Consider the following 13,640-nt stretch of genomic DNA (forward strand, 5'->3'; position numbering starts at 1 on the left):
CTTTAAAGCCAGATCTAGACAACAAAGAAGTAGCATTTATTGTATAATATGACTGTACCGTTTGTGTTGACCATATACTCAAATATCGTCTCTCCTGGCTTTGTTTGAGGCACATCAATACCACTGTCATGCGCTCTCATGTACTCCTCTAGTTTGTCTCTATCCTCTAACTCCAAAAGGGCTCCCAGGCTCCACATCAGGCAGAAGACAAAGAGGTGTTCAAGGTGTTTGCTACCAGTCAAGCCCCCCTCCTCCTTGGTTGGGATAAGGCCCTCCAGCAGATTCATTGACTGAGGGTGGATCATATTCAGATAATTCAGATAATAGTTAGAGCCATTGTCTAATTTCTGTTTGTCTTTAGCATTTTTCTGCATACATACCTGCATTATGTAGTTGCATTCCAGAAGCTCCATTTTAGGTTTAAGATTCTGCTTCATATACAAGTAAGCATCTTCAAATATCTTTTCATATAAATTCACAATGCTTCCTGCCTCTTTTGCAATGCGCTTGTGAGCCCATCCCTAAAAAATAAAATAAAAGTTCTACCAAAGCACTTCATTGTAAAATAATCATTGTTCACATTTTCTTCTTGGATTATTTCATAAAACAACTGTACCTGGAGTATGGGTTGCCAGCTAAGAACTGAGGAGCTCATGAAGACCATACCCACCCGAGACACAGTAGCAGGGGAGGCATTATCCATGTTGTGCACTTCAAACACCAGCTTGCAGGTTGGAGACATGGTGATGCGGTCACCATTAGCCAGTGTCAGTGTTTTGTTATCATCAAGCACAGAGTTGAGGTTCTCAATCCATATGGCGTCCACAGGGCCATCAAGCACAATCCATATGAACTCCCCTGAAGAGTAAAAAATCTTGAATCATAATTTAATCCTTAAATTCTCAAACTATCTCTTCCTTATTTTTAATTTACTCATGTGTTAGTTCGGTCTCAAGGACAGACCCATTTATAGGTGGTGTGACCAACATTTTTAGGTGCAAGCATAAATCATATTATGTGTGCTGCTTAAGCAAAAAGTGAATGGAGGCTGCTTTCATCAGTCACAACAACTAAATTGCATGAATCTTTCTTTGTGATCTTAAACAATAGTGTGTTTTGGATAGTGCAATATTTTTTTATATAAAGGCAATTTGTGACATAAATTGAGACGTATCAGTTTGAATGTGCACGTGACTTTGTGTGGCAAACCTTTCTTGGCTTTAAGTGTCCTCCTCCACAGAGTGGAAAAGATCCCATCAGTCCAATCACTGGTGGCTGCATCAAGACGACCGAACATCTGTGGTGCAGTGATTGCTTTGGGGTTCATGCGCATCTCCCTGTGTGGGGTTCCACACTCACTCATAGCTCGCATTAGCAGGTTGATGACTGTGGTCTTCCCAGCTCCACTTGGGCCCAAAGTCATCAGGCCATGGCGCACTCTTGCAGTCTCATAAAGCTGATAGTGACAGTAACAATAACATATCAGGGAAGTATAATCCAAACAATAACTTTATCACACAAAAAACACAACAGGAGCTGAAAGTTACTGTGAGGCCCTTTGAACTGGTTATAAAACAGTCTCAATTAAAAACTGATGCCTCCATATGACCATCACATAGTTTTTTAAAAATATAATAGGATGACTGTGGGTCAGTGGTTAGCAGGTCTGTCTTTCAATCCCTGGCTGTGCTAGCCCTAGTCGATATGTCCTTGAGCAAGATACTTAACCCTGAATTGCTCTCCGTAGCTGTGTCTAGTGTATGAAAGTAGTTGCTTTGGATAAAAGTGTCAGCTAAATTAAATGTAATGTAAGACTATACAGTTATTCTCAATGCTTATCATCGTTGCCACCAGGTTGGATTCCACGCAAAATCAGATGAAATAATGCACGTTCACCAGAAACTCCTTCAGTTCAGACTCCAGCAGGGCTTCCGGAAGCGACCAGCCTGCCTCAGACAAACCCAGAGACCACTAGCTTTCGCCTTCACCCTGCTGGGAGCCAACTTTAACACTATGCTGCTGGAGGCCAAGGGAGGGAAGGGAGGCGTGGGAAAACCAGAACAAGGACTACGCGTAGCAGACTGTCAGACGTCTGCTGCAATAAAATGAGGCTTTCTAAATCTGGTTCTCGGAAACTCTATAATTTTCGTCCAGAGGGACCACCAAAATCAACACAACATGAAAGTTCCTCATAGTGACTTTAACATCCAGGCAAAGAGGTTTTTAGGTACCTGAACCAGTTTGAGGTTCCATGGTGGGTGGTTGACAATACCAGCAAGCTCAACTTGATGGGACACAGCAACTTGAAGTTCAACATATGTGCTCCCATCCACCGGGTTACTTGGGAATAAGTCAAGGATTAAGCTAAGGAATAGGGGCTCATCCTCATCCACCTGAAAGATACAGAAATATTCACATTCAGTCTCTGCTGACATAGTACTATGCCTCCAAAATATATTATATTATGCATGGTGGTTAACACTGAGTTCCTTTCATACTAATTTAGAGAGATTCATGTCTCGCAGCACTGTCATGACAATGCTGGACTCTGTGTCATCAGGACGTGCTCTTTTATTGGCCCCGAGTGTTCTCAACACAGACAGAATGTTCCTAAGGCCAAAGTCATAGTGGACCTGACAAAAAGCAGAGGCTTTGTGTCAGTAGGTCAATAATCATACAAAACTAGTAATTAAGCGCTGGCCACATGCTTCTCACCTGTTTTGTAAGTTGTTCTTCACACAATTTATAGAGGACAAAGAATTTCTGGGCTAAGATGACATTCTCATTGAATCCACAACTGGCTAGTTTGACTCTCATGATGATCTGCCGAAGAAAATAGCAGAGAAGTGACTTTGTGTTAATAGTTGCGCAGAAGAAAAAATATTACCTTCCAGTAAAAGTAGCCGTGACCCACCTGCCGGTCTGGTACCATCATTGAAACTGTCCTGAATTGCACTTTTAGGTTTTCAGGAAGTTCCTGACGTCCTGCATATCCAGGGTTCTAAACATGTAATGACGACAAGTTATTGATTGTCAGCATTTGTATACAGTGTATATTGTGCGTTTCTTCTGAGCTTCCTGTGCAATTGTGTATCCTACCATAGTGATAAAAAGGCCAAACTCTGGATTCAGATTTACATGGTCTCCATCAGTAAAAATGAAAGAGCTTTTGTGTTTTTTGCGTGCCATCAGAACAATGTAGATCTGCTGAGCAGCAACAGAAAGCACTGGCAGGTCAATTCTGTTGAACTCATCAAAGCAGCCCCAGGACCCTGACTGAGCAAGGCCTGAAAAAGAATACAAAATACATAATGAAATAACTGAAGTTGTACAATATACTGCTGGATGTTTTGCCTGGCATACCTTTGTATATCCTGCCAAGTCCTCTGAAATCCATCTGATCCGAGCAGTTGAACACTACCACATACTTGCCGAGGCAACGACCCATGTCTTTAGTGGTTTCAGTCTTCCCAGTGCCGGCCGGCCCTGCAGGGGCTCCTCCCATGCTCATACCCAGAGCCTGGGATAGTGTGATATAACACCTGATAAAACACAGTTCTCTGATTTAACTTTGAAATGTAACACTACAGTATTTGAAAAGTTAATTCGATGATTAAGTAACCAAATCAAATTTCTCTTTTCTTGCCTGTCAGTCAGAGGGGTGATGACCAGACGGTCGGTACAGCCTAGGAACTCGTTCTGATAAGTGAAGTCCACATTAGTAATTGATACAAGGACCGTATCCAGGTCATCTTTGAAGTAAAATCTGCTCTGCTTCAGCCATTCAAAGTCACTGACAGATTTGATACGCTTTTTTACCTGAGGACAAAGTAGGATCAATCTGAATGTGTTACACATGACAGCCAGTTATTAATATGATAGGATCTATGACAAGTAAGATTTTTCAGGGAACCTACTAGGTCATTAAATATATCACTCTGGTGCACATGAATTGTGACGAGCGTCTCATATTTGACTCTGTCAAATTTGCTCAGGTCACAGGTGGTTTGTTTAATGAGTGCCCTGAGTAGATTTAGGAATTTTTTTTTGGTAAGAGGCATGATCTCCTTGTCATCTTCAGCATTTGTTAGTGCCTGTTCTGCATCTCTTGTCCAAAGCATCTGGATTCCCAGCAAGCCAACCTAAAAGAGAGTATAGGAGCAAAGGACGCAGAAAAAGATGCATCTCATCGTGTGAATTATCTGAAATTGACCTGAAAGCATTAGCTAATATACATTAGACTAATGCAGGGTCATCCTGTACTTTAAAACCACTAAAGAACTACACATGTCGCCAGTGTCTCTTTATATAACTCAACACTACAAGTGTATTCATGTTTGTTATTTGACAAACTTTTCACACAAAGTAAATCCAAGAACACCCAAAGATTGACCATTGCTATCATTTGTTCGGCTGCTAAATTGTCAGGTGATCACCATGTGGTAGTTCGATCTGAATACGAATAAGCCTTTCTTAAAATGTGTATTGAGGATGTTCTAGTACCACATTAGGTAACCACTAGCATGACAACTGTCAATGCATTCAATATTCTCACTTCTGACCTGTGCTTGGAAGTTGTTGAGGAAAAACAGAAGATCAAAGTCGTTATCGTTGATCTCTAGATCTGAAGCTTTGATAACAGAGTGTAATGAAGCCTGCTGTTGTAACAACAGCTCCCCGAGCCAGAGCTCCACTGCTCCCTGTGCCATGACAGGACTGTTTAGCTGAAACCACAAACACACAACAAAGTGCATTTACTCAAGTGCAATTTTACAGTAGTTTAGTTTTCCCCCCCATATGTTCTCTCCTACACAGCATTACAAGTTATTTTATAGATTCATATTCAACTAAACGAACAGATGCACACACTATGCTATATGATGCAAAAGTGCTTTGCGTTAAGAGTAACACATGAGTTCTAAATTATATTTGTATTCAGTTAATGCAATTAGCACATTATATACCTTTAGTTTCTCTCCCTCTTGTGAAATAACAGCCACAATCTTGTCATACTCAGTGCCATGAAACTCCGCTTCATTGACATTGTCAAACACTCCAAGAAGATGTGACTGAAAAAAATATTGCATCTCAAATGAGTCTTACTACATTTCTTACCACACACGTTTGGAAAATCATGAGAATATGAGTGGGACCAAAAACACAAGCTCTTTGGCAGAAGTACTTTTCTACTTAAACATATAACTTTATAGTGACAATCAATGTTCTAACCTGAATTGTGTGAGAATCACTGGCTTGTCCAAGGATTTCCAAAAGGGCCGGATCAGACACAAAGAAGAACCGTGGGAAGAGCAGCCTCTTTTTCTCAAGGTACCTGTCAGTTCACATCATCATCCAGTAAATACATCGCCTCCATCAACTGTATTTAAGCATTTACAAGATGTCAATAATAACTAAGTCTGATGACGACACTTGCCCTAATGTAAATTAATTACAGGAAAAGGCAAAGAGACGTTATTAATACAAGTAATTTGATAAAAACTACTTTGCAGCTTCTTTGAAATGACGGCGTTGCAAAATAACCACATTTATATGCTACCTGAATCTCTCATACATCAGTGTTTTGTTTTTACAGAATACACAGTAACAATTAGATCACTGAAATTAAAAGACATGCAATTCAATACAACCGATAACAAGTTAGCACTACATTGAAGGGTTTTCAGAATTCTTTTTAAACCCCATTGATGCTTCTTACAAAAAATAATTAACTCAAAAGGTTCTACCCTGCAAGAGATTTTTGACAAAATTCCAGCTGTTTCTGAAGATCTGGTAGGAGCTGTCCCATAGTTGAATCGCCCACACAACACTCCACCACATTTGGGACTTGTTGGGCTCGCTGCATGATCGTAATCCAGGACTTGTCAATGTTCTGAAAACGCTTTGATTCCTACATTGGGAAATATTAAGTATTTATTTTACTAAGGAAGAGCTCAAAGTTGTAATTTTCGATACATAGAGATACAGAATATTAACTATACCTGTGGCAGGTCTTTGGCTATGTCACCCCCAACAAACACAGCCTCCAAATAGATCCACAGGTTTTGCACAATAACCCACTGTTCAATGACATCAGATGATGTTGAAAGCTTTGACACCCAGTCCTGGATCTCTGCTTTGTAGTAGGCACTGTATCTATATGAGGCAGACAAGAACACACGTTTCTTAAGACAGCACAAAACAGTGTATATATGGACATTATAACTGAAAGGATACCTAGAATAAATAAAACTAAATGTATAAGCATCTATACTTTATTTCCCTCTCTGAATCATCAGTTATAGTCACATCAGTCTAGTCACAGTCTTTTCTTTTGAAAGCCTTAATCTATTTTTCCTAGTTAAATATTGATTTTGGTCAATATTTTGAAATCTCATTTCAAGTCGGTGTTTGCTCTGTTGTACCTGTTGCTTAGCAGTGATCCCAGCACCATCAGACTATCTTCCAGGAAGGTTAGGATCTCCGCTGTGTCTGCTCCTTTCAGCATTAGTTCACCTCTATCCTTGAATGTAAATAAACTCAGAATCTGGCTGGACCACACTTCTTTTACTTGTGACAACTTGGCCTCAATATCCTTCTCCTTCACAGATGAAATGCAGATGTCCTACAAATGTAAAAAGCCAAGCTCAGAAGGGTGAAGAACATAATAAGATACACATATTGTAATTTGAGATTAGGGCAAATTGCAACCACAGCATCCAAATTGCCAACAAACCTCAATATCGTCCTTGTACTTCAACAGAGGTGCTTCCATGATGTTCTTGAGTGTAAAGGTATTGGACTCCACCTCAAATGTATGCCCAGTCAGGTCTGTGATCCTGTCCCAGTGTCTCTTCATCACAGACTTGTTTACCATCATCTCAAGTAGAGGGCATGACTCAATGAAATCATCAATCGTCTTCTTCAGGTCTTGGAAGGCTTGCCAGTTCTTTAGTCCTTTAGGTAGCTTTCGGCACCTAGACATAGGGATATATATATATATATATATATATACATATATTTGAACACTATTTTTTTACAGAAATTAAATATATACTGTTGTGTTAATTTTGGCAAGATGATTATATTATGTACTATAAAAGACCTAAAATATACCTAAAAAGAAACAATTTTCTCCATAATATATATCTTTTTAAATCACAGTGTATAGTAAATTGCTTGTATCTGTCATGTGGGGGGGTTGAACATAAATACTTGGATTACCTGTTCTGAAATTCCAAAAGTTCTGCATTGATCTTCTCAATATCCATATCTGTCCATATAATACCATAGTACCCGCCAATCTTACTCATCACTGCATCATATAGGCTGTAGAGTTTCTGTAGCAGGTCAATCTCTTTTCTGAGGTAATCATAGGAAATTGTATATCTATTAGTCCAAATACATTATAAAATACCGTAAAGAGTATCACCATAACCAATAATTGTCATTGTTCTGGTAATGTAGTTTAAGCTTATAGAGTGGCAACCCACTTTTTCTGTTGTAGACAGTCGTAGTTTGTGACTGGCAAGCCAAGAAGCTGCTCCCCAGAAGTATATGTGGTGAAATTTCTCCACAGTTCTTCAAATCTAACCTGAAAGACATTTTTTTTAAAGTGTTCAAGATAATCAAATTTAGAAAAGCAGAATTCTGATATAGTTTTGTATTTTATTTAGAGACATCTAGAGACATTACACACATTTTACATTTTACATCAATCTTTACCTTGATTCAAATGTGTTTTTGTCTTTTCTATTTGTTTAAATGCTTTTTATGCATTATTGACCAGTATATAGAATGGTATAAAACAATTTGAAAGTTACTTGACAGTTCTGGAGTCTGCAGCTGGCTTCTCGGGGAGCTATTCCATCAGCCATGGGGCCTTCCTAAAAACAACACAATATGAACTGATTAATTTAAATTAAATCGCTAGAAAACGTACCAATACTGATAAGACTTAAAGATTTACAGATTACTTACTGAATCATATTGTTTCATAAAAGTACCAACATCATTTTGGAAAATGTAAACACATTCCAGAAGGTTTTGTTTGAACTTGGGCTGCATACGAACAAGCTCATCTTGCACTGATCTCTGGGAGTCAGGAATAAAAAACAAAATCACAGTTGAGTTAGAGATGAACACATTTTAAAATGTCAAAGCAAACAAAGTACGAATAAAGTGATGATACTAACAGCTTGAGACTGCAGCTTTATGAAGAAACGTCTCAGACTGTGCACCCCCTCTGCTTGTCTTTTGGTCACCTCAGGTTCATATTGAGTCAAAATGTCATATGCTTCCTGTAAAATACAAAATCAACATGTATGTTTTTTTTTTAAAGCTACATAAATCAAAACTGCAAGGCTAACTCATGAGGGAAGAACAATGTTTGACTTTAAATAGATAATGACACAGAAAAAAATGTCTAAGATTTGTATCATCACATACATTTAAGATGGAGCACAAGAACAATACATTTGTCATATAACCATTGCAGTAACAAACTAGACCTTAGGTGTGGTAAATAGTGCTTTTCATACCTCAATGGAAATTAATGTCATGTCAGTTTGAATTTCAGCATCCCGAAGTTTAGACAGGGCCCCCATGGCACAACGCACATCTTCCAGATTAGCCACAGGATGAGATAATCGTACAAGATATTTGTTAATATGTATGCTGGTGTCAATCATTTTCTTCCTGTACTTCTCCTTCAGGTATTTGCACAACAATTTCTTCCAGGCTTTGGTCTCAACTGTCAAGGACTTCTTTAATGGCTCTGTATACAGGAAACACAATTTAGAGTACATTATTTGCATTCCTCGCCTCTAACACACACAATTCTAAAAACAAGTGATGACATAACTAATTAAAACGTTTTGCTATAACATCAAATGTTTACTATAAAAAAAGGATGCTTCTTGGGTCAGAAGATTTCTTGTTGTGATAGAGATGGCAATGTTGGATAGTTGTTCTACCACTTTCCTTCAGAACAAATATTTTGACAACAAATTTGATAGATATCCCTGAAATTTAGAATGAACATTTCTGGTTCCCAAAAGGTCCATTCCGTAACGTTTGTCTCTCCCAGTGGGGTTTTGAGTGACATGTCTAATTACTGGATTGGATGACATTTTTTAGTGACAACCATGTTCATTCTAACTGCAGTAGTGGGAAAACTAATGCTTAGCTCTGTTTTCTGGCTGTGTGCTGCAAAGCTTTAACTATTTCTTTCCATTCTGTAGACCCAGAAATCAAAATGCAAGAAAAAAAAAGTCTTCAATCTGGTTCCTGTCATATAGCAGTTACCTTACCTGTTGACAATTCAGTACAGCCCAAAACAATGATGGGTTTGACATCATCAATTTCTTGTTCAATTGAGTCATAGTGCTGGATTTTAGATTTGATCTGGATCAAGCATGGATTGCTGTCCATGAATTCCTTTTTTAAATGATGATACACATGATGGTATTATTAGCATTATTGTATTATTATAGGAAAACATACAGTATATTTTCTGTCAAAGGTGAGAAAAAGAATGTTATGTTCTAAGAAAAAACAACCTTGACTTTGAGGTTCTTGTCTTCATCCCAGATCACACTGAATTGATCAAACTGCTTTAGAACAGCAGCTGCTTGTCCTCTGTGGGAGCTGACTGCTGATTTCAGAATGTTCACAACCTTTTTGATGTCTTTTTGTTCAACAACTCTCTGATAGAAATTCTCTTTTTCTCCGCCTGTGAGATCACAAACATCAAATTCAAAGGGTTTTACACAGCAAGGCTGATTTTGTGAAGGAATATTGTTACAAAATATGTTCATTAACAACCGTTTTTTAGAGACAATGACGAGATGGCAGCAATGTCATTAAACACTAACGTGACATTATCAAACATGCAATATCATCAATATCTTAGATGAAAAAAGATGAGACTAAAATGTAGTTCAAAAAATAAAAACATTATTTCTTATTTTTGTTCTCTCTCTCTCTCTAACACACACACATTATGCTGCTTATCACGCAGAGTCCATTTCTGACCTTGTCATCTTGGTCCTCAGTACTGACAATTGTGCTACAATAATGCATAAAGTTGCAATTTGCAGGTTGGGATTGTGTGGTTGGAATATTGTTTAATTGCCGGGCAGTACTGAATTGCTCTCATAATTTTTTCGGGTCAGTGGGACAAAACCGAGCATCACAAAAGAGAACAGTCAGAATAATTGCAAAGCTGCATTCTTAATCGCTGATCTTATCTGATCATTATCTGAGTTTTATATCAGATAATGATCAGATAAAATCTTTGGTGAAATAAGTTTGACTAAAATGACAAAATGATTGGTTTGATTGGACTATATTAACTGAAATATTCAGTATAATCTAATGAAAAAAAAAAAAAAACGAATTTTGGATAAGACACAGGTCAAAGACTAAATCTAAAATAGTTGCCAAAAATAACACTCGTACACAACTTTGATTGATTTTGGCCCTGTCAAAAAACTGCTGTTATTATTCACTGAACCGTCAGATAAAAAAAAGAAAAGATTAAATTATACTACAATCATTTAACTATTCATAAAACAAAGGAATCTACAAAAATAAACTAACTAAATTAGATTTGAGGATGATTTGTTTTTTACTTAAGATCCACATATTTTCATTATATTTTGTTCAGATTTTTTTTTCATCTATATGTATGCTAACAATGGTTTACCTTTGTTCTTTGCACCATCTGCACTGTACTCCTGCTGCCATGCAATGCCCTTGCTAATTTCCAACACCAAGTCAATTAATCGATTTATGGCCTGTTCGATCTTATCTACAGTGGGAATCATTACCTGATGACAACAAATATCAGACAGATATATAAAATATTGGCAAGGGATTATAGATTATCCATCACTGTTAAAAGACAACTAGTATGAAGTGGAATCAGTAACCAATGAGTAGTGGAAACTCACCACTTTGGGTATAACCAGCTGGACTTCGCATGTTATTAGTGAGAACTTAGTCTCAGACATTGACTTCTGGTAAGTATTACCTTTTCCAATTTTTGATGTCGATCTGTAACGCATCATATAGTTTCTCTTAGATATTGGCCTTTTTTTAAATACTGAATAACACAGACATGCTTACCTAGTGCCACAAATTCTCCTTTTCAGGGTCTCCAAAGACAGCTTTGTTGTTTTGACCAGTGCTTCAAATACCCTTTCACTGAAGTATTCATAAAGCTTCTTAAACTCCTAAAAATTAAGATTTTTAGTTGAAGCATATGTGTTGGTATACTGTATATCACAGCAATATTAATAAATTAAATGAGAAAAAAAAACCTTTTCAAATTTGATTGCTTTATCTCTGTCTGGACATTCTGCATTATTTCCCTCATCCTCATTGGGGGACTTCTGTCTCTCTCCTGAGAATGTCACATTCCTCCGTCCTAAAATGTTCAAAGGGAGAAATAAAGAATATATACACATACACACATATATTTTTGTTTTAGCTACTGTATGCCTGTTACTTAAAAACACATGTATATTATATCCACTTGTGTGCAACACTTTAAACTGTGAGTTAAGAGCACCTGAGACAGGTTCCTCTGCAGTCTTCTTGGTGCCTTTTGATTCATAAATGGCACTGAACACGTTACCCAGCTCCTTCACAGCTTCTTTAACACGACTATATTTGGAGTCCAATGTCTTTGCCCACCCCTTACATTGGTCCTAAAAAAAGAGGATATAATGTGTGGATTGGTGGACAAGACATATTTAATAATTTCTTTAAAAATAAAAATTTGAAAAAGAAACTAATCCTTCCTTTTATGCCATTTTAGGGCAGCAGAAACAACACAACATTGGTATATCATCACCTTCTAAAATGATATGGCTAACTTGATAGCAAACGGTTGCCTGGTTTTTTTGGCACTGATGACGGTAAGACCATTATTCACTCTTGTGTTTTTGTTCTGTATCAATTTCTGAGGGAAATATCTGGATTTTGTTATTGCTTAATTCTTCACTATGTTCCCAAGTTAGTTGCTAACAGTTAGTTTTTTAGAGCTTTTGCCAGCTGTGATGGCTAGAGTAAAGCAAAACAGTGAAGTTGAACATCAGAACATGTTTAAGTTGTGAACAGAACAAGACATTTGAGGAAGTCATCTTGGGAAACACTGATTTTCTGACATTTCATAGACAAATCAACAAATCAATCAATCACGAAGATGATCGAGAGATTAATCGAATGTGAAAATAATCGGTCGTTAGAGCCCTTGGACATACCTTATTGATGTTAATCAATTGCTGCATTGGAGACGCATGACTTTCAGGGAGTTCAATCAGTACAGTCTCAGAGATGTCCGTCAGGACATCATCAATGTGTATCTTACAGATGTCCTGCACCTGAAAATAAATAAACAAAATTATCTTTATATGTGTGTGTGTGTGTTTGGTGTGTGTGTGTGTGTGTGTGTGTGTGTGTAATCCAGAACAGCAATAACCATATCAAAAAAGGAAAAGATAGTTAGCATTTTGCTCAATACTTCTATTCAGTAACATACCTTCTTTACAAGATATTTCAGCTCAAACAAAGCAGTGTCAACATGCTGGAAGAACTTGTCCAGGAGGGAGGATGACCAGGTGAGCAGCACTGCCCCATTACGAAGCACAGATTCAACCTTTTAATTGACCAAAAACAAGAGTAAAATAGAAGAAAAAGAAACTCTGGAAGCATTGATAAATTAAGCAATGGTTACTCCTTAGGACACAAAAGCCATAGAAATAAAATTGTGAATAACTTGGTTCCACACCTAGTATTCACACTTCCTGTAGCAAGCTTAATATGTGCATGTTTATAACTTTTCCCACAGAAAGCTTTAACAAATTTAGCAAGACAAAACGTAAAATGTTTGTTTACATATATCATTCGTTGAATAATTTGTTTATATTCATGAGAACATGATATGAGCTACATTTCATCAATTTGTTTTTTATGATATAATTAAATGTACAAATGTTTACAAACTGCTCACATGTTTTATCTTTGAAGCCATCAGGCTTGTGAATTCCGCTGGAATGTTCTCACAAGTAGACTCATAATCTGCCAAAATGGTCTACAAAAACAAATATGGCATACAAGTCATTTTATATTAAGGTAACCATCCATCTGTAAAAAGGGATTATCATTTACCTGTAGTCGAAGGTGGTTGGCCTTTATTTCACTTTCCCTCTTGACCAGACGCAACGCCTGCTTTGGAACCTCCAGACCCATTCTCAACAAACGCTTAGCATCCGCAATGACCTCAGTTACTTTAGGATCAAAGTTGTCAACTAGTTTACCAGTCTTTGGGTGACGAACCAGCAGTGTATTATGAAAGACTGTTATAAGGCAAAATGGTAGAGAAAGAATTTGAAATTAATATTACTAATGAGGGGTATTGTGTGCATCTAGGGTATACACATATTAAGTTAGAGCTAGAGAACCAACCGTATTCATGTTTTGACACTTCACCCATCCATGCTGTGTGGTAATCACACTCAAACTTTACAAACGCAGCTGCAGCTTTGTTGTACATTTTGTCCACATCTTGTCCCTCAGGGCTGCACAGGATGTCAGAATGTTTCTGTAAATGACAATAGATACACTTAACGTCAAAA

At 37.5% G+C, this 13,640-nt stretch overlaps 1 protein-coding gene across 1 annotated transcript in view; it reads right to left on the bottom strand.

Moving 5' to 3' along the window:
• The window catches only part of LOC117746758 (dynein heavy chain 8, axonemal-like), a 35,444-nt gene that overhangs the window by 13,695 nt on the left and 8,109 nt on the right, over positions 1–13,640 (bottom strand). The window contains 37 exon segments of the mRNA XM_034556067.1: positions 59–290; positions 381–521; positions 617–858; positions 1,210–1,456; positions 2,232–2,393; positions 2,499–2,633; positions 2,716–2,823; positions 2,915–3,001; positions 3,100–3,287; positions 3,364–3,542; positions 3,647–3,819; positions 3,918–4,142; positions 4,563–4,724; positions 4,965–5,069; positions 5,230–5,332; positions 5,745–5,908; positions 6,000–6,153; positions 6,423–6,622; positions 6,734–6,974; positions 7,222–7,359; positions 7,491–7,591; positions 7,821–7,883; positions 7,978–8,091; positions 8,193–8,297; positions 8,538–8,773; positions 9,309–9,435; positions 9,558–9,730; positions 10,706–10,829; positions 10,953–11,055; positions 11,128–11,234; positions 11,322–11,428; positions 11,573–11,711; positions 12,267–12,386; positions 12,545–12,661; positions 13,016–13,096; positions 13,174–13,361; positions 13,471–13,606. Coding sequence (XP_034411958.1) covers positions 59–290; positions 381–521; positions 617–858; positions 1,210–1,456; positions 2,232–2,393; positions 2,499–2,633; positions 2,716–2,823; positions 2,915–3,001; positions 3,100–3,287; positions 3,364–3,542; positions 3,647–3,819; positions 3,918–4,142; positions 4,563–4,724; positions 4,965–5,069; positions 5,230–5,332; positions 5,745–5,908; positions 6,000–6,153; positions 6,423–6,622; positions 6,734–6,974; positions 7,222–7,359; positions 7,491–7,591; positions 7,821–7,883; positions 7,978–8,091; positions 8,193–8,297; positions 8,538–8,773; positions 9,309–9,435; positions 9,558–9,730; positions 10,706–10,829; positions 10,953–11,055; positions 11,128–11,234; positions 11,322–11,428; positions 11,573–11,711; positions 12,267–12,386; positions 12,545–12,661; positions 13,016–13,096; positions 13,174–13,361; positions 13,471–13,606 — 5,527 coding nt within the window.

This window comes from Cyclopterus lumpus, chromosome 17 (genome assembly GCF_009769545.1).
Source record: "Cyclopterus lumpus isolate fCycLum1 chromosome 17, fCycLum1.pri, whole genome shotgun sequence".
NCBI classification, from domain to species: Eukaryota; Metazoa; Chordata; class Actinopteri; order Perciformes; family Cyclopteridae; genus Cyclopterus; species Cyclopterus lumpus.